The sequence below is a fragment of the Suncus etruscus genome, chromosome 9, assembly GCF_024139225.1.
Source record: "Suncus etruscus isolate mSunEtr1 chromosome 9, mSunEtr1.pri.cur, whole genome shotgun sequence".
NCBI lineage: Eukaryota > Metazoa > Chordata > Mammalia > Eulipotyphla > Soricidae > Suncus > Suncus etruscus.
This window is the reverse complement of record NC_064856.1, coordinates 18,514,724-18,540,901: the sequence shown is the minus strand read 5'-3', so window position 1 is coordinate 18,540,901 and position 26,178 is coordinate 18,514,724. Positions and strand designations below refer to the sequence as shown.

The following is a 26,178-nucleotide window of genomic DNA, read 5'->3' as shown; positions in this document are numbered from 1 at the left end:
TTCTGGGTTTTTTTTTTTATTTTGGGGTGAGTATTTGTATTGATAGGAAAGAATAACTTATTTGTTTTCTTTACTTTTCTTATTTCTCATTGCTCTTTCAATTATGCATTTTAAAAATAGTTTATATATTTAAAGCAATTTATACATAAATGTATATGTTTATTTCTATTTTTGAAAATTATCTAAGCTAATTTTGGACTCAGAAGCATTTTAGCAAAGGTATGTTGATTTTTTTGACTATAAATGGTACTGACTGAGTCAATATAAATCAGGAAGGAGGGTTGCAAAAACTGAATTACAGCATTCTTTTGTTTGGGAGGTTGACCCGCAGTTTAAAATGTTTTGGAAGTAAGCCTCACAACTAGAAGGAAGTAGTTAACCAGAAGTTGTTTTGTCTGCATCCTTCTTTAATCTTGCAATGTACTGTCCTTGGGAAATTGCTTCTAGCTTAGGTCTTTTGTTTTTCAGAATTGACACTACTGCATTTCTTGCAGTGATTTTTCTTCTTTAAGATGCCTCTGAGTTACAGGAATGGTTCTTATTAATGACCCCAGTAGATAAAGTTTGTGTTTGTAGATTATAGGCTATTATATCCACGTGGTCATTAGTCCATACTCTGTACATCTGATTTTTGCTTCTTTTGTGCAGAAGTTATTCCTTGCTTTGTACTCAGGAATTACTCCTGGTATTGTTCGGGGGACCATATGGGAGTGATGCTGGGGATCAAACCTGGGTTGTACAAGACAAGTACCCTACCCACCCTGTACTATCTTTCCAGTTTCTCTATGTATATCCTAAAGCCTATATCTAACCTTCCAGCCTGCCCTATTAAAAATTGCCCACTCTAGGCAAACTAGTTTGTTCAATTCAAGTCATTGTCTGTAGTACCAATACAGTTTAATTTTTCACGCAGTCTCTATTGTTGGCATCAGGTTTCTGTATTAAAGATCCTGGAATCTGCATATCCTACATTGAAGTCAGGCTGGTGTGGAGTATCCTCTAGTTTCACCTCACAATTAAGGGGCAATACAGAAAGCCCAGTCCAGTAAGCAAGTCATTGTTGTTAAGTCTTCTCAGTGTTAAGGGAAGTCTCTTTTGAGTAGATCAATGTCAGAGCAGCGGTAGGGTCTTCTCTGGTATAGGATTGCCTCCAGCTGATGTTATAGACAACCTTGGATGTTTCGTAGATATCTTCCCTAGATCAGGGGTGAATGGAGAATGCCCATTCTTCTGAGGCCTGTGCCAGGTCTTTATGTCAGTGTTCAGGGTGTAAGGTCCCATTGCACTACAAGATTTGTGTGTTCCAGGAAACTTCAGGGTAGGGTCTCCTTGTATTTAGACCAAGGCTTTTCCTTTCCATGTCCCCCATATTTTGGTGGGCCTATGCAAACAATATTTGCCACTCTAACACCGTTTTTACTGTGTTCCTTTGACTCTAACCCCCACCCCCCCAAAAAAAAAAACCTCTTAAACTTTTGATGTTAACTTAAACCAATATGCATGTGCATGAAAATATAAAAAATTACTATGCCATCAATGTTTAAGGAGTCACATAAATTTCATGGCTTTAGATTGCTTTGTGTACTGCTAAGAAATGTTATAATGTACTACAATCTGGGGACTTGTGGACAACGTAATTGTACATGGGTTCTGCCTTATTTTTCTTAATGTTCTTTGTAAGTTCAATATTTAGGCGTCATCAAGGGGATTTCTTCTGAGAACTCTGTTTATGGGCGATTGTCCTTCCACTGTAACTTTACCTTGTCCTCTTTGCATCATTGTTCTCATAATTAAAAATAAAAAATTGGGGCCGGGCGGTGGCGCAAGAGGTAAGGTGCCTGCCTTACCTGCGCTAGCCTTGGACAGGATCGCGGTTCGATCCCCCGGCATCCCATATGGTTCCCCAAGCCAGGAGCGACTTCTGAGCCACATAGCCAGGAGTAACCCCTGAGCGTCACCGGGTGTGGCCCAAAAACCAAAAAATAAAATAAAATAAAATAAAAAATTAAAAATTAAAAAAATTGCCCACTAAAACTATTTAAAAGACTGTGCTATCAGATTCTTAATGTCATCTCTAATCTGATTTGTTTAACTTTGAGAGTCAAGTGTTAATTAATAGACCCTCCTTCCCCTCTCAGGTAACATGCATTTAACTGTGGCCTTTTGGAGACAACGCCTTAACCGAAACAAGTGACTCCAACGGTGAGAACTTCAGGTATGGTAGTTGCAGTCTCTTAAAAGATTTGTGGGGTAAGAGTGTTAGGCTAGTCCTGGTTGTATAATTGATGTGGGAAGATGTTGGGGGAGACAGCAGTGTTGTATCAGTTGGTTGGAAATAAAGGGTGATTTCCATTTGATCTGAAATTCAAAGCTTCCTCTAAAAGGAATAAATAGCATGTGAGTCTTGTGTCCTTAATTTGTGTACTCTAACTTTTGTTTTTTTAGCTTACTTAGATATATTTTCCTAGTTGTGTTTGTTTTATTTTATAAATATCTATTACTGTTCACTTGACTATATATGTGTATGTATGTACATGGTTAAATTGTAAATATTAGGTCTGGGGGATCCTGAGTTTGATCTGATGCCACATACCCTATCCTACTCCCTTAATCCTCCAGGACTAATACAAGTGACTCCTAATACCACATTACTGTACCAACTACCAAACTGTCAGAACTGCACAACTATCATGGGCCCTGGGTCCCAGTGATAATTATAATATAATTATAATTATATTGGGTCCCTCAATAATTACAACAATAAGAAAAATAACAAAAACCAAAGTAAACAAAACATGGTATAGTGGGGGAAAAGTATAGAGGACTCAAAAAGAAAAGATAATGAGTTCTGATTTGATTATGCTGTTGACAAATTGACTTTTTGTTATTTAATCCTTTTTTTGGTTTTTGGGTCATACCTGGCAGCACTCAGGGGTTACTCCTGGCTCTATACTCAGAAATTGCCCCTGGCAGGCACTGGGGACCATATGGGATGCCGGGATTCGAGCCACCCCGTCCTCCTGCATGAAAGGCAAACGCCTTACCTCCATGCTTTCTCTCTGGCCCCATTGTTATTTAATCTTGCTGGAACACAAATATTTATATATCTGTAAGTAGATTTAATGATTCTTCCCTGCATCCTTGGTATTGTTGTAAGGTTCAAATTAATACATGTTAAATCCCGAAAAAAATGAATTCACAGTTTTATGACATTACCTAGACCCATAAGGTCTGAGAAATTGGTAGTAATATTAAAAGGAAAGGAAAATATAGATTCATTTTAAAAGGTCAGAAGAGAGAAAAGGAAGACTACTAGATAGAAGGAAAAAAGCATAGAAAAAAGTCAAGCAGTAAGAAAACGTGGAGAGAAAGAAGAGTAGGTCACTTAATAGGTAAGAAAGTTGAACAGCCAGAGTAGTCCCCTTTATTTGCCTAAACCTAATATTGTGACTTTTGTTTTGTTTTGGTTTTTGGGCCACACCTGGTGACACTCAGGGTTTACTTCTGGCTATGCGCTCAGAAATTGCTCCTGGCTTGAGGGACCATATGTGATGCTGGGAATCGAACCGCAGTTGATCCTAGGCCAGTGCATGTAAGGCAGATGTCCTACCACTTGTGCCACCATTCCGGCCCCAATATTGTGACTTTTGTCATCGTCATTACCACCTTCACATAAATCTCCCAAACATACTGAAATTTCTGTCTTCATTGTGAACCTCAAAGTTTATTACTTATGTGATATTTTATATTTAATGTATACTTTTGCTAGCTAATTGTTTCATAGAGGTTTGATTCCACAGACCAAGGCTGTGATTTAATTATGGTGTTCTTGGTCAGTAATAAAAAAATTTGTGTTTAATTTTTTTTATTTTTGTCACATCGGTTGTGCTCAGGGCTTACTCCTGGCTCTGTGCTCAGGGATCACTCTTGCAGGTTTGGGGGACCATATGGAATGCCAGGTATTGTATCTAGTTGGCTGCATGCAAGGCAAGTGTCCTACCTGCTGTTCTAATACTAAGGACCCTGTTCTTTTTATTTTGGAGCCACACCTGGCAGTGCTCAGAGATTACTTCTGGCAGTGTACAGGATTTTTTAATTTATAGTTTAGGGGGGAAAAAAAGGTGATGGAGGTACTTGGTGAGAGATACAAAGAAAGGAAGAAGGTAAAAGAGAACGATAAATGAAATGTTCAAGAAGTCTTTCAAGGCCTAAGAGATAGCATGGAGGTAGGGCATGCAGGAGGACAGTGGTTCAAATCCCGTCATCCCATATGGTCACCCGAGCCTGCCAGGAGCAAATTTTTTTTTTTTTTTTTGGTTTTTGGGTCACACCTGGCAGCACTCAGGATTACTCCTGTCTCCATGCTAAGAAATCGCTCCTGGCAGGCTCGGGGGATGCCTGAAGACCATATGGGATGTCGGGATTGGAACCAGTGACCTTCTGCATGAAATGCAAATGCCCTGCCTTCATGCTATCTCTCCGGCCCCATCCAGGAACAATTTCTGAGCGTAGAGCCAGGAGTAACCCTGAGAGCTGCTGGGTGTGACCCAAAAACAAAAACAAACAAACAAAAAAAGAAGTCTTCTTCCATGGAAAGACAGGAATTGAGCAGCAAAATTAAAAATTAGGACCAGGAAAGAAGATGGTGCTGTCTGCAGTAAAGGATAAAAGGTAGCCTTAATCTCCTTAATGGTTATTTAATAACTCACAAAAAGTTATATGCTGTGAAAGTTTACTCTTCATGTCTAATACTTCAAGTATTTCTAAAAATACTGCATTCTAAGCTCACTATTTTCTAAGGAAAAATAGTTCCTTTTTGTTGGCTTTTTGGGGGCCATACCCAGTGATTCTGAAGGCTTATTTCTGTTTCTGCATTCAGGAATCACATCGAGTGGGCTCTGGGGACCATATGGAAAGCCTGGAAATGAACCCCTATTGGCCTTTTGCAAAGCAAGTGCCTGATCCACTGTCCTATTACTCTACCCACAAAATAGTTCTTTGTAGAAAGAAAAGTGGGCCAACATTTAGGAGTTGGATTCTGTGTTAACCTTGATATTACTTGCCACCTGTATTGGACAAGTAATATCCCATTACTGATTTTAGTAAATCACTCAGCCTTCATTTCTTTAGTTGTCTTTGAAAGTATTGAACATGATCTCAGGATTTTTTTCTCAATCACTCACTAGTGTACTACATGATCCCTGAAATATCAGGAGGAGTAACCCCTGAGCACAGTGTGAGAATGTAGCCTAAAAACAAGAAGAGTAAAAAAGGGACAAGGAATAGACTCAGAAATTCTATTTCCTTGGAAAGCTTTGGTACAAAGAAAGAGTAAGTGGGGCTAGAGAGGAAGTACAGTCAGTAAGGTATTTGTTTTCCTTGCATGTAACCTGGATTCAATCCTTGGCATCCCATATGGCCCCCTCCCCCGAGCACTACACCAGGAGTGATTCCTAAGTAGAGCCAGAAGTATTCCTGAGCTTCACTGGGTTTAAAAAAAAAGGAAAAAAGTAGGTTTTAAAATTTAGTTTGGGAGTCAGAACCATGTACTGTGGGTAGGGCACTTAAGCACTGGCAGGAGTGATTCCTGAGCAGAGTGACAAGTAAACCCTGAGCACCACAGGTGTAAACAAAAAACAAAAAATAAAGTTAAATTTAATCTACTAGGGTGCTTGTATAATGGATATGGTTCTAACCCTGGATGCAGCAGACCCAGATATGATTCTTGGCACCCCATATTGTCCCCTAAGCATTGTCAGGAGTGACTCCTGAGCACAGAGGCAGGAGTAAGCCTTGAGCATAGGGATTATGGGTATGGTCCAAAAAGAAACAAAAACAAAAAATAAAATCAAATTTAATCTTTTATGAGTCTGGAGATAGAGTACAATGGCTGGGCAGTAGCCTTGCATGCAGTAGACCCAGGTTTGATTCCTGGCACTTATATTGTGCCCTGAACACTTACCAGGAGTGACTCCTGAGCACAGGGCCAAGAGTAAGCCCTCAGCACAGCCAGGTGAGGCCTAAAAAATAAATAAATAGGGACCCGTGAGGTGGCGATAGAGGTAAGGTGTCTGCCTTGCAAGGGCTAGCCAAGGAAGGACCACGGTTCAATCTCCCGGCTTCCCATATGGTCCCCCCAAGCCAGGGGCAATTTCTGAGCACTTAGCCAGGAGTAACCCCTGAGCATCAAACGGGTGTGGCCCAAAAAAAATAAAAATTTAAAAAATAGAGTCCTTGAACTAAATCTTTGTTCCAGATAATCACAAGGAATAGGACACTAACTAGTCTTAGGGATCATATTTTGGGACCTAAATATGACCCAAATTTTATGGTCTCATTTTGAATTTTTCCCCTCTCAAATGTAGGATCTTCACCATTTTGTAATTTGTATCTCCATCATGTGGGTTTAGTAAGAGTGTATATCCAGAGTGTTATTATGTAGATTAAATAAAAAATTGTAGAAGTTGGAGTATAGCCCAGTGGGTAAGTTAATTTCCTTGCACACAGCTGACCTGGGTTTGATCCCTGTTGTTCATGCCATATAGCTTGCCAGGAGAAATTTCTGAGCCAGGAGTAACCCCTGAGCACCTACAGGTGTGCCCTAAAACACAACAAAATAAAATAATAAGAGAATGTATTTTCACTTGAATAGTACTTTGTTCATAGCAAATATCTGTTCATTATGTTACTATTATTATTGTTATTATCATTACTACCACTTTGTCTTAAAATGTTCTTAATTCATTAATTCATTCAGTAAATATATATATAGGTGAATATTTTAAGTAGTAAAGATAGTAGTTTAAATGACTTACAGGGGCTAGATGAACATTTCAATAGTGATAGATCAGATTTGAACTTACTGTTAGTAAGTGCACTAGGGAATTTGTGTTCCTCCAGCCTTACTATTTGAAATTTAAGGTAGAATACACTAGTGTAACCATTTTGAAACATCCTATGTAGTGTTGGCTCACTATTAATCTAGGCAAGTAGAGACTGAGGTGGTTTGAATATATTTTTATTTGTAAAGAAAAGCCAGAGATCTAGATTTTGTGAGAAATCTTTATTTTTAAACATTGGCAGCTTATGAGTTCATAATATAAACATTGTGGACTAAACAAATCACCACTGTGGACAGAATTGGTCTTGTGGTTTCCCACTTTGCAACCTCTGATCTGTTTTTTGTTTTGTTTTTTTCTTCTTTTGGTTTATTGGGTCACACCCGGCATTGCTCAAGGGTTAATCCAGGCTCTGCAATCAGAAATCGCCCCTAGCAGGCTCAGGGGATCTTTTGGGATGTTGGGATTCCAACACTGTCTGTCCTGAATGTGCAAGGGCAAACGCCCTACCGACTGTGCTATCTCTCTCGGCCTTTTTTTTTCTTCTTGTAGTATAACCTATGGTTTTTCCCTTTACCCCCTTGGGAAGAAAGTCCTTACTCAAATATAGGTTGAAAATAGGGTCAGAGTAATAGTACAGAGGGTAGGTCACTTGTCTTGCATGTGGCTGACCAGGGTTTGATCCTTACAGCCTATATATATCTGAAGTCTGTCAGTAGTGATTCCAGAGTGCAGAGCCAGAGCTAGAAGTAAGCCATGATCAATTTTGGATTTAGCCTCCCTTAAAATCACCCCCCCCCCCAAATCTCCACAAGATTTAAAATAGTTCAAGCAGCTAAAAAGATAGCTCAAATGAATTGAGCAAATACTTTGTGTGTGGATTCCACCCTGGCACCCCATGGTTCCCTGAGACTATTAAGAGTAGCTCTAATTACTGTATCAAGAGGTGTGGTTCAATTCTTCCAAATCCATAACCCTCAAAAATACTTATAGCAATACCTAAAACAATCTTGGGCTGAACAAAGGGTATGCAAAAAAATTACAGAGGAATAAAGGAGCAAAGTTATTTGAGTCTGGAATTCTGAATAGGTAAGGTGCTTGACAGAATTAAATTTGTGGTGATGGTGGTATAATGAATAGATTAGTTGGGGCTTGTTAATTTGATTTTTGGACCACATCTGCTGGTACTCAAGAGCAAAGCATACACTCAGCCTATTGAACTCTCTAGGCCAGTTAATTGGAATTTAAGTTCTATTGAAGATGGTTTCTGTGGTGGTTTGGTAAGAAAATGTTTGGAAAATTGAAAGAGATCCTCCTTATTTAGGAATGACCAGTTGCTATAGGATGAACTGATAGTTTTTTATTTTTTTTTTTGTTTTGTTTTTGTTTTTGGGTCATACCCTGCAGCGTTCAGGGGTTACTCCGGCAAGAGGTTACTCCTGGCTTTATGCTCAGAAATCGCTCCTGGCAGGCTCAGGGGACCATATGGGATGCCAGGATTCAAACCACTGTCCTTCTGCATGCAAGAATTAATTCCCTCCATGCTATCTCTCCGGCCCCAGTTTTTGATATTTTATGAAGACTATGTGGTGAGGTCTACTGTATTTGCTAGATAGTGACAAATGTAAAGGACGGAACTGTGGTAGATAAAGAGGAATTTTTTTGTTTGTTTTTGTGTTTTTGGTTTTTTTTTTGTTTGTTTTTGGTTTTTTTGGGGACACATCTGGCAGCAAAGCTCAGGGTTACTCCTGGCTCTTTGCTCAGAAATTGCTCCTGACAGATTTGGGATGATGGGGATTGAACTCCGGGGATTGAACTCCGGTCAGCCACATGCAAGGCAAGTGCTTCCCCTATCTGCTGTATCGCTCTGGCCCCATGGGTTTTTGGTTTTGTTTTTAGGCCACATTCAGTGGTGGTCAGGGTTTACTTTTGGCTTTGTTTTCAGGAATTATTCCTGGGAGGTTTGGGAAACAGGATGGTGAGGATCAAACCTGGGTAGACTGCATGCAAGGCAAACGCCCTATCTGTCGCACTTTTGTACCAATCCAGGCATTTTTATTAGTGAGCCACACCATAGCCTCCCACCCCACTTTATCTCTTTTATTATGTTGTGGGTCTTGCCTTTTTTCACTTTTAGTTCCAGCACCTTTCTCAATGATGGCTTAATACATAGTTTTACAATATCTAGCTTTCTCCACAAGAAAAAGAAAAGACTAAGTAGTTCAACTGCTCATCACATTTTGAGTGTTGTGTTTTTGTTGATCTCATTTAACATCTGACTGTTTTCTTTACACTTTAGTTTATACATTGGATTTTTACCAAAGTTAAATACCACTGACAAGTGTTTTGCTTGCTGGAAAGATGTAGAATTTTGGTAAAGTATCTTGACTTAGTGATTTATGATTCAGAATGTTTTTTTTATTTTTTTATTTTTATTTTTTTTGGTTTTTGGGTCACACCCGGCGGTGCTCAGGGGTTACTCCTGGCTCTACGCCCAGAAATTGCTCCTGGCAGGCACAGGGGACCATATGGGATGCTAGGATTCGAGCCACCGTCCTTCTGCATGAAAGGCAAAAGCCTTACCTCCATGCTATCTCTCCGGCCCCTGATTCAGAATGTTTTAAGAAGCCATAAATGTTGAAGGTAGAATGTGTTTATTCTGTATAATCTGAGAAAGTGAGTGTTAGAATTTTCATTAGACCTTTTGTTCTGTTTATATTTTCTCACAGTTTTTCTTGACATACAGAAGTTATTCCTTATTTTGTTGTTGTTGTTGTTGTTGTTACTTGACTTTTTTTTGTTTTTTGTTTTGGTTTTTCGGCCACACCCAGTGATGCTCAGGGGTTATTCCTGGCTATGTGCTCAGAAATTGCTCCTAGCTTGGGAGACCATATGGGAAGATGGGAGATCTAACTTCGGTCCATCCTAGGCTAGCGCGGGCAAGGAAGATAGATGCCTTATCGCTTGCACCACCACTCTGCCCTCTGTTGTTACTTGTGTTTTGGGCCACACCCAGTAGTGCTCAGGGATTACTCTGGCTTTGTACTCAGGAATCACTCCTGGCAGTGCAAGGACCACCATATGAAATGCTGGGGATATGAAACCAAGTTGCGCGCGCGCGCGCGTGTGTGTGTGTGTGTGTGTGTGTGTGTGAAAGGGAGGGAGGGAGGGAGGGAGGGAGGGAGGGAGGGAGGGAGGGAGGGAGAGAAAGAGACAGAGACAGAGACTCTAACCATTGAACTATCTCCTCTCTGGCCCCCAGAGCCCTCCAGGAGTGATCCCTAAGCACAGAACCAGAAATAATTCCTGAACACAGTGGCATGTTCCCCCCAAAAAAAGCTATATACATAATATGCTATATAGTATTTTGGGCTATCCCTGGCAGTGCTAAGGGGTTAGTTACTTCCTGGCTATGCATTCAAGAATCACTCCTGTGGGCTCGGGGGACCATATGGAATGCCAGGGGTTGAACCTGTGTCAGCCACTTGCAAGGCAAATGCCCGCCCCCCTGTACTATTGCTCCTACCCCTGGTCAAGGTTTTTTATCTTTTCTAATTTTGGGGGGTTTTGCTTGGTTGGCTTATTTGTCTTGCAGATGTCTAGTTGTAAGAATTCTTTATGAATTTCTGATGTCATCCATTTATCATGCATGCCTTTTACAAATGTATTCCCCTGTCCTTTGTACCTTTCCTTTCTTCCTCCCTCCGTCCCTCCCTCCCTCTCTCCCTTCCTTCCCTCCCTCCTTTCCTTCCTCCCTCCCTTCCTCCTTTCCTTCCTCCCTCCCTCCCTCCCTCCCTCCCTCCCTCCCTCCTTTCCTTCCTCCCTCCCTTCCCCCTTTCCTTCCTCCCTCCCTCCCTCCCTCCTTTTCTTCCTCCCTCCCTCCCTTTCTCCCTCCCTCCTTCCTTCCTTCCCTCCCTCCTTTCCTTTCCTTCCTTCCTTCCTTCCTTCCTTCCTTCCTTCCTTCCTTCCTTCCTTCCTCCCTCCCTTCCTTCCTCCCTCCCTCCCTCCCTCCCTTCCTCCCTCCCTCCCCCTTCCCTCCTCCCTCCTTTCCTTTTTTGGGCCACAGGCAGCAGTGCTTGGTGCTTACTTTTATCTTTGTGCTCAGGGATCAATACTGGCCTAACTTGGGGGACCTCAACTCAGTGCTGGGATTGAACTTGAGTTGTCTGTGTTATGCAAACCATAGCCGTTGTACTATCTTTCCAGGCTCCAATTTTTTTTCTTTCATTTTTTTTTTTTTTTTTGGAGTGGGTGGATTGGTCCACTCTATAGCACTAGATAGCAAATCTGGGGCTCCTGAATGCAAAGTATGGAGCCCAATGAACCATTTCCTCAGCACTTTGTTTTCAATTTTTTTCCTTCTCTCTTCAAAAAAAAAAAAAAAAGATACCGGGGCCCAGAGAGATAGCACAGCGGCATTTGCCTTGCAAGCAGCCGATCCAGGACCAAAGGTGGTTGGTTCGAATCCCGGTGTCCCATATGGTCCCCCGTGCGTGCCAGGAGCTATTTCTGAGCAGATGCCAGGAGTAACCCCTGAGCACTGCCGGGTGTGGCTCAAAACCCAAAAAAAAAAGATACTTTATTTTGGCCAGAGAGATAGTACAGTGAGTAAGGCACTTATTTGGCATATGGCCTGAGTTAGATTCCCAGCACCCTGTATAGTTCCCCATGTAAGCCCTGAGCATTATCAGGTATTGCCCAAAACCAAGTTGTTTTATTTTTTAAAGATGTTCTGTTTTATTTATTTATGGGAGGTGGCGAGGATTTGGACTACAGTTGAGGGTAGTCGGGACTGTTTCTACCTCTGTGCTCTGGAATTGATCCCTGGATGTGTCTTTTGAATAGTAAAAACCTAATTTTTGGGGGTCACATTTGCCAATGCTCAGGGGTTACTCCTGGCTCTGCACTCAGGAATTACTCCTGGCAGTGCTCAGGGGATCATAAAGGATACTGAAGAATTGAAATCAGATCAGCCATAAGCAAAGCAAGCACCCTACCCCTCTGTACTAGTGCTTTAGCCTCCAAAACCCAGTTTTGATGAGGCTACGTTCCTCTTTTTTTTTTTTTTTAACATTTGGAACTTTGTGTCTCACAACTAAAATTGTTTTCCTGATTACATAACTCATTTAACTTTCCAGAATTTCTATTTGTTCACCTGTACAAACAAATTAGTGTGTAATAGTTTGATATCTTTGGACTACTTTTATTTAGTAACTTCTAGTACTTAGTCAAATTAGAGGATATTGTTTTGGAGTACTAAATTAAAAAGTGAAAATTAGAGTGTAGAATTGATTTAGTTATAGTATTTATAGTGAGGTTACCATATCCATTGGTGCTCAAGGCTTACTTTTGGTTATATGCTCAGGTTTCACTCCTTATGGCTAGGAATAAAACTGGGGATAGACATGTGCAAGGCAAGTGCCTAACTATCCTGTAAGATTTCTTACATGTTTCTTTTTGTTTTTTTGGATTTTGGGTCACATCTGGCAGCGCTCAGGGGTTACTCCTGGCTCTATGCTCAGAAATCGCTCCTGGCAGGCTCAGGGGACCATGTGGGATACCGGGATTTGAACCACCAACCTTCTGCATGAAAGGCATGCGCCTTACCTCCATGCTATCTCTCTGACCCTCTTACATGTTTCTTAATGTGTAAGTGGCTATTTATCTACCTCTACTTCAAGTATTTATACACATGGGTATAAGTGATTCTCTCTGATTTCTTTCCTTGGGGTCTAATGCAGTTTGAATAACAAAGTTTATGTCTTCATTTTAAAGAAAAAATTTTTTTGAAACCATTGTGATGTACAAAGTCTTTCATAGTTGGATTTCAGATATACAGTGAATCACTACCAGTGTCAACCTCCTTCCACTAAAGTTTTCAGAGTGCATCCTATACCATCATCCTTTGCCTGCTGGTCTACCAGTGTTACCGGCCCATTTTAAGTTTAGGTTGTTTAGGTTGGGTCTCTTGATTCTATTGCTGTTGACTTTGGCTTGGATATTTAGTTTTGAAAAACTTTGGCCTAAAAAACAGGGTGTCCCTTCATGTCCTTTAGGCATGAAGCATCTTGCCATAAGACCAATTACAGGTTCCAGGCATACTAAGTTGTCTGATTCCCGAAGTCTTTCTTTAGGGTCCCAGGAAATGTTCTTCTCTGTCATGGTTGTCAAGTCAGGCTTCAGTGATCTTTGCTTTTACACAAATCCTATGTCAAAGTCTGGGTGTCATGGAGTGTCTTCTGGTTTCATCTCACTGTTCAGCAAAGCAAGGAAAACTGCCCTGAAAGCAAGTTGTTGCTGTTTCCAAGTCATTAGGGTCTCATATAAACACATCCTGTAACAAGTCAGTTCCTGGGCAGCATTAGGGCCTTCTCCCAGTAGAAGTTCAATTCCTGGTGCTGGTGTAGAAAACCGGTTCCAAAGATGGGATCCAAGTTTTGGGGGTGAGAGGCCGATGTCTGATCGACTGAAGCCTAAGTCACATCACTGTGACAAATATTCAGGGTGAAAGCTTTCATGCAGTAAAAAAAATTTAAGAGTTTCTATTCCTGTTTTCTTACCCTACAGATAAGAACTTCTTTTTGTATTTTAATATGCCTATGCAAAAAGAAATAATACCACAGGATATTATTGATGCATATGGGGATAAAAATAACAAGCTAAGCAACCCCTATAATCTGGTTCTAACACAAACTCAGAACCCCAGAGAAACTTATCTATTAGAATTTTCTACTAAACATTCAAAAAAAAAAAAGCAGTGGGGAAACTCCATCTATATAAGGAAATATACAATAAAATTATATCTATTAATAAAATATTAATATTAATTATATATAATATAAATATTAATAAAATAAAGAAATATACAAGGGAAATATACATATCCACTTTAAGTCTTTTGAAATAGTCTGGGGTGGGGAATAAAATCTGGACCACAGCTTCAGCCAGAGATGTGGTCTGTGGAGTCTGAAAAATAGCTCCCAGCAATCATGTACCAGGAAATGTCCTCAGCTTTTGGCTTCTTTTAAAAATCATTCAAGAGGGGTTGGAATGCTAGTATAGCATTTACTATAGCTTGCGACTGACTCAACTTTAATCCCCATACCGAGCACTTCTAAGAGTAATTCCTAAGTGCAGAATCAGGAGTGACCCCTGAGCATCTCTGGATATGGTATCCAAACAAACAAACAAAAAAAGAAAGAAACATACATGAGTTTATATAGCTAGTATTAGTTTATTTGATAGTTCCTAAATAGTGTTTAGAAGTGTGCTAAGAAAACTTTGTTGGTGGGGCCAAAGCAATAGCACAGCGGTAGGGCATTTGCCTTGCACACGGCCAACACAGGATGGATGGTGGTTCAAATCCCGGCATTTCATATGGTCCCCTGAGCCTGCCAGGAGCAATTTCTGAGGGCAGAGCCAGGAGTAGCCCCTGATTACTGCCAGGTGTGAAACATTCCCCCCCCCTCACCCCGCCAAAAAAAAAAAAAAAAAAAAAAAAAGAAGACTGTTGGAAAGCTATTAATAGTGACTATCAGTCTTATATTTTGAGAGTTCCTGACTATTAAATAGTGGTCAGAAAGAGAACAATATTTCTAGTAGCACAAAGTAGTTATATTTATCAAATATATTAACTCCTTTAATTGATAATAAATAGAAGCACTAGGGGAAGACACCAGTCTGTAACACTACTACACCATGTTCCTAACCTGCTAAACCTCAGGGTACAGGAAATAGATCAGGTGCCTGATCAAGGCAGCCTGAGTCCAGGAGGGTCAGCAAAGAAAAAGATACCCAGAAAGAGAGTAATTTTTCTTGACACAGTACTTTGTTCGTCCATAACAAACACTGAACATAGTTGGAATCTGGCAGTAAATTTACAGTTGTAAAAATAGATACATTGCACATGGCCGACCCAGAACAGACCCGGTTTTGATCCCCACCATTCCATATGGTCTCCTGAGCCTGCCAGGAGTGATTTCTGAGCACAGAGTCAGGAGTAACCCCTGAGCTCCGCCAGTGTGGTCCAAAAACAAACAAACAAAAAAAGATCCAATGGTAAAGCAGTGTTTATAGAACTTTACAAGAGCTTTACAGAAAGTATTTGTAGAATTTTACAAGGAAAGATGGGGCCAGAGAGATAGCATGGAGGTAAGGCATTTGCCTTGCATGCAGAAGGACGGTGGTTCCAATCCTGGCATTCCATATGGTGCCCCAAGCCTGCCAGGAGCGATTTCTGAGTGTAGAACCAGGAGTAATCCCTGAGCGCTGCCGGGTGTGACCCAAAAACCAAAACCAAAACAAAACAAAACAAGACAGAATTTTATAAGGAAAGAAAACAGGCCAGAGTGATAGCATAGCAGACATCCCATATGGTCCTGAGCCTGCTAAGAGTGATTACTGAGTGCAGAGCCAGGAGTAAGGCCTAAAAAAATAAAAAGAAAAGGAAAGGAAATATCCTACCCCATCCAAAACTTGGGAGAAGAGATGTAAGAAACTTCCTCATACAAGCAAGACTGACTGATCAAAAAGAACACCACCAGTGTTGGGTGTGGATATAGGGATAAAGTTACCCTCATTCACTGACTGTTCTTGGGAATGTAGGCTGGTCCATTTTTTTGGAAGAACATATGGGCATTCCTCAGATAACTAGTAATTGAGCTTTCATACAACCCAGCAATTCCACTCACAGGAATCTACCCCAAGGACCCCAAAGCACGATGAAGAAAAGACATCTATACTACTATATTCTTTGCAGCAAAAATCTCTAAATAACCCAGATGCCCCAAAACAGATAAAGAAAGTGGTACTTACTACCTGACCCTTTATAAAGTCATGCGGTTTTCTGATACATGGATCTGGAGATTGTGTGAAATGAGTCAGGGGAAAAAGACAGATATAGAACGATTTCACTCATATATGGGACATAAAGAAACATATTAGGGGCCGGAGAGATAGCATGGAGGTAAGGCGTTTGCCTCTCATGCAGAAGGTCATCAGTTCGAATCCCGGCGTCCCATATGGTCCCCCGTGCCTGCCAGGAGCAATTTCTGAGCCTGGATCCAGGAATAACCCCTGAGCACTGCAGGGTGTGACCCAAAAACCACAAAAAAAAAAAAAAAAAGAAAGAAACATATTAAAGAAATAATTAGTGTCCAAAGGTAATAGAAACAAAGAGCAGGAGGACTGCTCTCCTTAGTAATCTTGCCATGAAGAGACGACAATAATAGTAGAGGGAAGTGGTCACAATGAGGGAAGTGTTATAATGCAGGGCTGGTAAGATGGTACAGTTGGTTTTTTATTTGTTTTTAAACCATATTTGGCAGTGCTCAAGGGTTATTCCTGACTCTGAGCTCAGAAATTACTCCTCGCAGGTTTGGGGTACCATATGGGATGATGGAGATCATAGCTGATGGAAATCATACCTGTGTGCAGGGCAGACACCCTCTGTGCAGTGCTATTGCTTGGCCCCAAGGGAACAAGATAAAATTTTGAGCACTACTTGGTAATTTGGCTACCAGGTGTGAACACAGGAACCATTATTTGTTTTATGGTTCCACTTCCAACTGGAGTGAAAATGAAATCCCTTATTCCCAGTAATGGTTGTGGTGACTAAAAATAGATTTTTTTTTGTTTTTGTTTTTCGGGCCACACCCGAAATTGCCCCTGGCTTGGGGGACCATATAGGACGCCGGGGGGACCATATGGGATGCCAGGATTCAAACTGCCGTCCTTCTACATGCAAGGCATATGCCCTACCACTGTGCTATCTCTCCGGTCCCTATTTTTTAATTTTTTATTATTATTTTATTTCTGAGTCACACCTGGTAGCACTTAGGGGTTACTCCTGGCTCTGCACCCAGAAATTGTTCCTGGCAGGCACAGGGGACCATATGGGATGCCGGGATTCGAACCACCGATGGTTCGAACACCGATGGTGTTGCAAGGCAAACACCCTACCATTGTGCTATCTCTCTGGCCCCTAAAAATAGAATTTTTAAAATTTTTTAAATTTTAAAATTTATCTCTCTGGCCCCTAAAAATAGAATTTTTAAAATTTTTAAAATAGAGTTTTGATATGTAGCTCTATCACCTAATAAGTTTTGAGAACATAACTGAATGATCCTTTATACCAGTCAGTATGTAATTACCGTAACATGTTTGGCTTATTTTAGTTTTATTTTTCTGAATACTACTGTGTATTTTGTAGTTGCTTATTGAAGCAGAAAGTATAGTTTAGAGTTTGTTACTTGCCTTGCCAAGCATAGAACACAGAATCAGGAGTTAGTCCTGATCACAGCTGGGTGTAACCCAGAAACAAAACAAATCAACAACAGAAGAATACAGGCTCTATGTTAGAGAGGGCAAAGTAATTTGTTTTTGTTATGTTTTGTTTGGGGGACACATGTTGCCACTTGGGGATCAGTCCGGGCAGTGCTCAGGAGACCATTTGCTTGTCAGATATTGAACTGATGTTGTTAGATTGCAAGACAAATTCTTTAACTCCTGTATTATCTCTCTGACCAGGAAATAATGTTTTGCATGTGATTAACTCTAGTTTAGTCCCTGACATCATATATAGTCCCCTAGCACCTACATGAGTCACTCCAGAGTAGAGCCAGGAATAGCCCTAGAGCAATGCCAGGTGTGTTCCAGAAGTGCAAAAAAGGGGGTGGGGAATTAAAAAAAAAAGTGATAAAAGAAAATACACAATCTGTATAAAATTATTGGAAGGTCTTTTATATTAGAAATAGATGAGGCCTATAAAAATAAGTACAGATGACTGTTAGATTTTTTTTTTCGGGCCACACCCACTTGATGCTCAGGGGTTACTCCTCAGAAATTGCCCCTGGCTTGGGGGGACCATATGGGACGCCAGGGAATCGAACCGTGGTCCTTCCTTGGCTAGCGCTTGCAAGGCAGACACCTTACCTCTAACGCCACCTCGAGGGCCCCATTTTTTTTGTTTTTTGTTTTTGGGCCACACCCAGTGATGCTCAGGGGTTACTCCTGACTAAGCACTCAAATCACTCCTGGCTTGGGGACCATATGGGACGCTGGGGGATTGAACAGTCCGTCTAGGTCAGCCACTTGCAAAGCAAATGCTCTACTGCTGTGCCACTGCTCTGGCCCCAGATGTTATTTCCTTTTTGGGGGGGGTGGTTTTTTATTTTGTTTTGTTTTTGGTCACACCTGGCAGCACTCAGGGGTTCCTTCTGGTTGTACACTTAGAATTGCTCCTGGCATGCTTGGGGGACCATATTGGATGCCGGTATTAGAACCACCATCCTTTTGCATGCAAGGCAAATGCCTTACCTCCATGCATATTATCTCTCCAGCCTCCCCCAGATGTTATTTTTTTTGGGGGGGGGTCACACCCGGCAGCGCTTAGGGGTTACTCCTGGCTCTATGCTCAGAAATCGCTCCTGGCAGACTCGGGACCACATGTGATGCCGGGATTCGAACCACCGACCTTCTGATTGCAAGGCAAATGCCTTACCTCCATGCTATCTCTCCGGCCCCAGATGTTATTTCTTTATTTTTTTGTTTTTGTTTTTGGGCCATACCCGGCGGTGCTCAGGGGTTACTCCTGGCTTTCTGCTCAGAAATAGCTCCTGGCAGGCACGGGGGACCATATGGGACACCGGGATTCGAGCCAACCACCTTTGGTCCTGGATTGGCTGCTTGCAAGGCAAACCCCGCTGTGCTATCTCTCCGGGCCCCAGATGTTATTTCTTTTTTTTGTGGGGGGGGAGGGGTCACACCCGGTAATGCTCAGGGGTTACTCCTGGCTATGTGCTCAGAAGTTGCTCCTGGCTTGGGGGACCATATGGTACAACGGGAGATCGAACCACGGTCCGTCCAAGGCTAGCGCAGGCAAGGCAGGCACCTTACCTTTAGCGCCACCGCCCGGCCCCCCCAGATGTTATTTTTTTTTTTTTTTGGGCCACACCCGTTTGACGCTCAGGGGTTACTCCTGGCTATGTGCTCAGAAATCGCCCTGGCTTGGCATATGGGACGCCGGGGGATCGAACCGTGGTCCTTCCTTGGCTAGCGCTTGCAAGGCAGACACCTTACCTCCAGTGCCACCTACCCGGCCCCCAGATGTTATTTCTTAAAGTAAACGAAACATCATAAGATCCCATGTGTAATAGCATATATAAAGTATGTATTTTAAACATAGACATATAAGGAAGAAACATAAAAATACAAAAAAAAAAAGAAAGAAAAGAAAGGAAGAAAATAAAACCCCAACCCTATCAACCCAACCCTATCAACATGTGGTTTGCCTGTTGCTGCTTATAGGACAAGTTGTTACTAAAACACTCAGATGAAATGTGTGAAATCGGGGCCGGAAAGGTGGCGCTAGAGGTAAGGTCTGCCTTGCAAGCGCTCGCGTAGGGGGGACCGCAGTTCGATACCCCGGCGTCCCATATGGTCCCCCCAAGCCAGGGGCGATTTCTGAGCACATAGCCAGGAGTAACCCCTGAGCGTCAAACGGGTGTGGCCCAAAAACCAAAAAAAAAGAAAAAGAAAAAAAGAAAGAAATGTGTGAAATCTTGTTTGTCTTTGGATCACAGCTGGCAAAAGGGGTTATTCCAGCCTCTGCATTCAGGAATCACTCTTGGTATGCTCTGGGGTTCAAAAAGGATGCTGGGATTGAATCCAAGTCAGCCACTTATGAGACAAGTCCTCTACCTGCTGTACAATGCCTTTGACCTCTGTGTGAAATTCTTATACTTTTATGGGAAAATGTTAAGATTTCTTTTTGCCTCCAGGAATGGTTTAGTACCTTCTTTCTTCATTAGACATTCTATTGTCTTTATTTTTTTGTTTGTTTTTTTTGGGGGGGGGTCACACCCAGTTATGCTCAGGGGTTATTCCTTGGCTATGTGCTCAAAAATTGATCCTGGCTTTGGGATGCTGGAGGATTTTGGACCATACCCAGTGGCTCTTAGAGATGGGTTACTCCTGGCTCTGCGCTTAGAAATAACTCCTAGCAGGCTCAGGGTTGTATGGGATGCTGGGGATTGAACCCAGTTCAGATGCATGCAATGAAAACAACTCTGTCCACTGTTCTATTGCTCCAGACCCTACATTTGTTTCTTATTAATAAAATTTAGGGGCTGGAGAGATAGCACAACGTTAGGGTGTTTGCCTTGCACGCATCTGATCGAGGACAGATGGTGGTTCAAATCCTAGCATCCAGTATGGTCCCCTGAGCCTGCCAGGAATGATTTCTGAGCACAGCCAGGTGTCGCCACTGGATGCTGCCGGGTGTGATCCAAAAAAAAAGTTTTTTTAGTTTAATATATTTTGGGGGGGGGCCACACCCGGCAGCGCTCAGGGGTTACTCCTGGCTCTCTGCTTAGAAATAGCTCCTGGTAGGCACGGGGGATCATATGGGACGCTGGGATTCGAACCAACCACCTTGGGTCCTGGGTCGGCTGCTTGTAAGGCAAACACCGCTGTGCTATCTCTGGCCCCTAGTTTAATATTTTTATCCTTATTCCTAAATCATGCATGCACTTATTATTATAGTACTTAAAACTTCTCTGTCTACTTCATCATTGTTTTAACTATGAATATGGCACTTAAAATCATAGAAATTGTTTTTTTCTTTTTGAAGTTACGATGTACAAAATCAAGTTGTCAGGAGCTTCCTCCCAGGAAGAATCTTCTCTTGTTTTTCTAGCTTCTGGTGATTCCAGATGCTTCTTGACTTTGTGGCTACATAGTTCCAATATGCCTGTCATTAAATGCCCTCTCTCTCTCTCTCCCTCCCTCCCTCTCTTCCTCCCTCTCCCTTTCTCTCCCTCTCTCTCTCTCTCTCTCTCTCTCTCTCTCTCTCTCTCTCTCTTTCTCCCTCCCTCCCTCTCTCTCTCTCTTTCATATTGGTTTTGGTTTTTGGGCCACTCTCTCTCTCTCTCTCTCTCTCTCTCTCTCTCTCGTATTGGTTTTGATTTTTGGGCTACACCCTGTGACACTCAGGGGTCACTCTTGACTATGCGCTCAGAAATCGTTCCACCCCCCATTTGTTTATTTAAATTTAAAAAAAATCTCTCTTTTAAAGTATCATCCTCATTGAATTTAAGCTTCACTTGAATAATTCAAAATTATAGTGCATTTTTTGGTTTTGGTTTGGTTTTTATGAGGGTGAATTACTCCTGGCAGTGAAGGTGGGACCATGCAGTGGGGGCTCGAACTGAAGGCCTCTTATATGCAAAGCTTAGACTTAGCTCACAGAGCTATATTTGTCCCAATTTTTGTTTGTGGGGTGCACATGGCAGTGATCAGGAACTATTTCTGTTGGTGCTTGAGGGACCATATGGGATACTGGAAATTTAATCTGGGTCAGCCACCTGCAAGGCAAGCACCCTACCAACTGTACTATCTCTTTACCCAATCTTGAAGTTCTTAGATCTACAAAGGGACTGGAGATTTGGCTCAGCCGTATTGTGCATGCCTTGCTATACATATATAAAATATAAGTTCTTTGATACTACAGGGTGTCAATAGCACTGCAACCTTGAGACTTTGCATTAAAGTGCAGCCTGTTATATATCAAAGCATTTCCATAAGACGGAAGGTGGGTTCGCTGCTGAGAGCCTAAGTGTTGGAGAGCGAGGTGCTGGGGGTCTTTTGGGACCATTTATTAGCTGACTCTGGAGCTGGTAGTAGGCTGACAAAGGGCTCTGCACACGACCTTCTTACCCTTTTACCCTCCTGTCTGTGTGGATTATTTGCTGCAGATAAAATTACCAAGATCTCTCCCCCATTCCCCAAGGGAATAGGAGAATGGGAATCAATTTCTCATTCTGGGAGCTCTTTGAGGATCCATTGATTACCAGTCAAGGAGCAAATGGGACCCAACACAGCCCACTTACCCAAGAGTCACCAGACAGTGGCCGCTGTGTCCCCTGAACACCAGTTCCCTGAACTACCCCAAATCTTGGTAACTTAGATTTCTGGTCACACCACAGCCAGGTGTATATGCCCACCACAACTAGAAAGATGTGTGTGGATACTTCCTAACCACTGACAGGCACCACTATATGTATGTCTATTTACAAGCACTCCACCAAAGGGTTTCAGACCTCATTGAGCACTGTGGCTAATTCCGCAATCACTTTCAACTTGATATTTAATACCTGGTATTAAATATTATGCTATTTATGCTCATTATGTTAAAAATATGAGCACTACTTTCATGTCTGTGTCAGACTCTTGGTCATCATAGTATCAACAGCATTAGCATGGGAAGGAGAAACAGGGAGGGAACAAAATATTAATAAAAAAAATAAAGCATAATGGCTTTAAAATAACAAATGGGAAGCAGATGTTTTATTTTTCATTGTATTTATTTATTTTTGGATTTTGGGCCACATTCTGTGACGCTCAGGGTTTACTCCAGGCTATGCTCTCAGAAATCACTCCTAGCTTGGGGGAACCATATGGGATGCTGGGGGATCGAACCACAGTGCGTCCTAGGCTAGTGTGCTCGAAGTAGATGCCTTACGGCTTGTGCCATGGCTTCAGCCCCTGGAGACAGATGTTTTTAAAAATAATATTTTCATTTAAGCACTGTGATTACAAACATGTTTGTAGTTGGGTTTCAGTTATAAAAAGTGAACATCCTCCTTCACCAGTGCAGCCTTCCCACCACCCACCAATGTCCCCCATCTTTTTCCTCCCCCACCTCTTGCCTGTATTCAAGACAGGTATCCTACTTCTCTAACTCACTACCTAATTATTATGGTAGTTGTTAGTATAGTTATTTCTCTTGGCTGCACTCACCACTCTTTGTGGTAAGCTCCATATTGTGGTCTGGCCTTCCAGCCATCATCTCTATTGTGGAGACAGATTTGTAAACAGGTTAGAGATAGCTAGTGAGTACTTCTAGGTTTAAGATGATATAGCACTTCATAGGTAATTACCTTAATTTTAAAAACAAAACCACAATTAAATCAGTTTTATGGATGTGCCTCAGAGATTCAATAGTTTGCTCAAGTATTAAATAATAGAGCTGAAATATTGTTAGATCTGACCCCAATGTCAGCATATTTAATTGTCTGTAATAATTTACTTGCTATGCATGCTATCGGGTTGATAAGAAAAATTCATTATTTATGCCCTGGAGTTTAGGAAAGATTACCATATGAGATGCTTGGACATATGGATTTTTGTTGTTGTTGTTGTTGTGGTTTTTGGGTCACACCCGGCAGTGCTCAGGGGTTATTCCTGGCTCCAGGCTCAGAAATTGCTCCTGGCAGGCACAGGGGACCATATGGGGCGCCGGGATCCGAACCGATGACCTCCTACATGAAGGGCAAACGCCTTACCTCCATGCTATCTCTCCGGTCCCGGACATATGGAATTTAAAGAAGGTGTAGTAAATATTTTTTCTTTCCTTTTTCTTTAAAGTGAAAACAGGTGTTATTTGGAGGTACTAAGGAAGGGGAAGGAGAGGATAAGAGAGAAAAAAAGAGAGTAATGAGTAATGTGCTCAATAGAGTATGTAGGCTTTTTCAAAGGCAGAGAGAGAGCCCTGATATACAGCCCAGCGTGAAAGTAGGAAAGTAGACATCTCAAGAGGGGAGATGTGGATGACATGCAGTTAGTCACCATGTTCCCAGGCATTTTTCTTTTTCGAACCACATCTTCTGGTATGGGTAATTTATGCTATGGGTAGTTGGTTTTTTTTTTTTTTTATTTTGGTTTTGGTTTTTGGTTTTTGGGCCACACCTGGTGCTCAAGGGTTACTCCTGGCTATCTGCTCAGAAATAGCTCCTGGCAGGCACGGGGAGGACCATATGGAACGCCGGGATTCGAACCAACCACCTTAGGTGCTGGATCAGCTGCTTGCAAGGCATACGCCACTGTGCTATCTCTCCAGCTCCTATGGGTAGTTTTTGGTAGAGGCTATTCATGGTTTGGGCCATTCATGGCAGTGTGTGGAATTACTGTGATGCTCATGAGACCATATGTTGTTTAGGATTAAACATAGCCCACTGACATACAAAACAGGCACTTCATAGGTTTAATGACTATATTCATAATTCACAGTGTCACATGAAGGAATCAGCAAAGGAGAGTGAGAAGAAAATTTATGGTAGGGCATAGACTTAGAGAATGGTTTTGAGAATTGAAGAAGTTAATCCTAGAAGTATTGATCAACCATGAAGATTTTGCTTTCTTTGAGTAGAAAGACTGGGCTGGGTGACTATCGGAATTGAAAACTGAACAGTGTAAAGCCTAGGCTATTTGATCTTCAGTGGGACACAGAAATAACATAATTAGCACTATATATAAATAAGAACTTTGTGATGTTTACAGTATCTCCTTTGCTGTATTCAGGTTTGCTGTCCTTTTGGTGGTATGTCTGACAGTGGATCACAACTTGGTTCATTGGGTAGCCTGACCATGAAATCACAACTTCAAATCATTGGTAAGCCTTAAAAAAATTTTCTACTACCAGTTTCCCTTTTAAGATAAAAAAAAAAAAAATCTGAGAATATCTTCTAGTGACTTAAATCAGGGATAAATTGATATTACTTTTTTTTTTTTTTTTTTGGTTTTTGGTTTTTGGGCCACACCCGGCAGTGCTCAGGGTTACTCCTGGCTGTCTGCTCAGAAATAGCTCCTGGCAGGCACGGGGGAACCATATGGGACACCAGGATTTGAACCAACCACCTTTGGTCCTGGATCGGCTGCTTGCAAGGCAAACGCTGCTGTATTATCTCTCTGGGCCCAAATTGATATTTCTTAACAAATTAAATGTTTTAGATGCATAAAAAGTATTGTTTTGGTATGATCCTGGGTGTTTTTATGTTATTTTCCATTAAGCATGGCTATTTCGGCAGTGGATATTTTTTTTTTTTTTTTTTTTTTTTTTTTTTGGTTTTTGGGCCACACCCTGTGACGCTCAGGGGTTACTCCTGGCTATGCGCTCAGAAGTTGCTCCTGGCTTCTTAGGGGACCATATGGGACGCCGGGGGATCGAACCACGGTCCGTCCTAGGCTAGCGCAGGCAAGGCAGGCACCTTACCTCCAGCGCCACCGCCCGGCGATATTTTTGTTTTGATTTGTGTTAATAGCTTTATTGAGAGATAAAAGCCAGTTAGAGGTCAGTGATTATCAGAACATTCAGAGTGGTGCAACAATTATCACAGTCACTTTTTTTGTTTTTTGTTTTTTGGACCACCCCTAGTGATGCTCAGGGGTTACTCCTGGTTATGCGCTCAGAAATTGCTCCTGGCTGGGGGGACTTATGGGATGCTGGGGGTTGAACCAAGGTCCATCCTGGATCAGCCAGGTGCAAGACAAATGCCCTACCACTGTGCTATTGCTCCGGCCCTTATTTTATTTATTTATTTACTTATTTTGATTTGGGGGCCACAGCTGGCAGTATTCAAGGGCTACTCCTGACTCTGCACTCAGAAATTGCTCCTGGCAGACTCAGGGGACCATATGGGATGCCAGGGATTGAACCCAGGTCTGACGCATGCAAGGCAAATGCCCTACCCATTACGCTAATCACTCTGGCCCCCATAGTCACTTTTAGATCATTAATGTTACTCTAGAAAGAGACTGTTTCCCTTAGTAGTCTTTCCCTTTTTCCAAAACCATTAATTTAGTTTAATTTATACTGAATCTCTTATAAATTGAATTTATAAAATGTATTCCCTTTTATCTCCACCTTCTTTCACTTAGTATATTTCCTTTTCCTTTTTGTTTGTTTTTGATTTGGGGCCACACCAGGTAATACTCAAAGCTTACTCCTGGCTCTGTGCTCAGGGATCACTCCTGGCAGACCATAGAGGATGCTGAGTATCTAACTTTGGTTGGCTACTAAATAATTGCTCTAGCCCCACTTAGCATATTTTCAAGATTCATCCACAGTGTATCTTGTATTAGTATTTCATTTCCTTAAATTACTCTTTCCCCCTTCCCATCTCTATTGTTATTTATGTGATTACTGAATTGCCTATGCTAATTGTGATGTTTACTTTTGGTTATAGTGCTTACTCAGGTGGTTGCACACTTGGTGGTGGTATTTGCTATGAATCGCACACTTGATGTTTTCAAGAGATTGGTCATTTTAGTTGTACTTTGGATTTCCCAAATCACAGAGCTGGTGGGATGGTACCAGAGATTGAACTAGCAACCCCATCTCATACATGCAGGCAGTTAATTACTCTTATTATTGAGGTATGTTGGGTCTCTAAGAGTACATGCAGGTGTGTATGTATGCCTTCATTAAGTATATTTGACTGTACCATTGAACTATATTCTGGTCCTTTAATTTTTGTTTTGTTTATTTTGTTTTTGGGCCACA

General features: G+C 41.7%; 1 protein-coding gene across 4 annotated transcripts in view; it reads left to right on the top strand.

Moving 5' to 3' along the window:
* The window catches only part of ITCH (itchy E3 ubiquitin protein ligase), a 115,059-nt gene that overhangs the window by 6,586 nt on the left and 82,295 nt on the right, over window positions 1-26,178 (top strand). For all 4 annotated transcript variants that reach the window (XM_049779154.1, XM_049779155.1, XM_049779156.1 and 1 more), the window contains exons 2-3: window positions 2,139-2,215; window positions 24,198-24,288. In XM_049779154.1, the coding sequence (XP_049635111.1) occupies window positions 24,219-24,288 (70 nt within the window). In that variant the 5' untranslated portion in view covers window positions 2,139-2,215; window positions 24,198-24,218. The remainder of the gene's footprint in view (window positions 1-2,138; window positions 2,216-24,197; window positions 24,289-26,178) is intronic.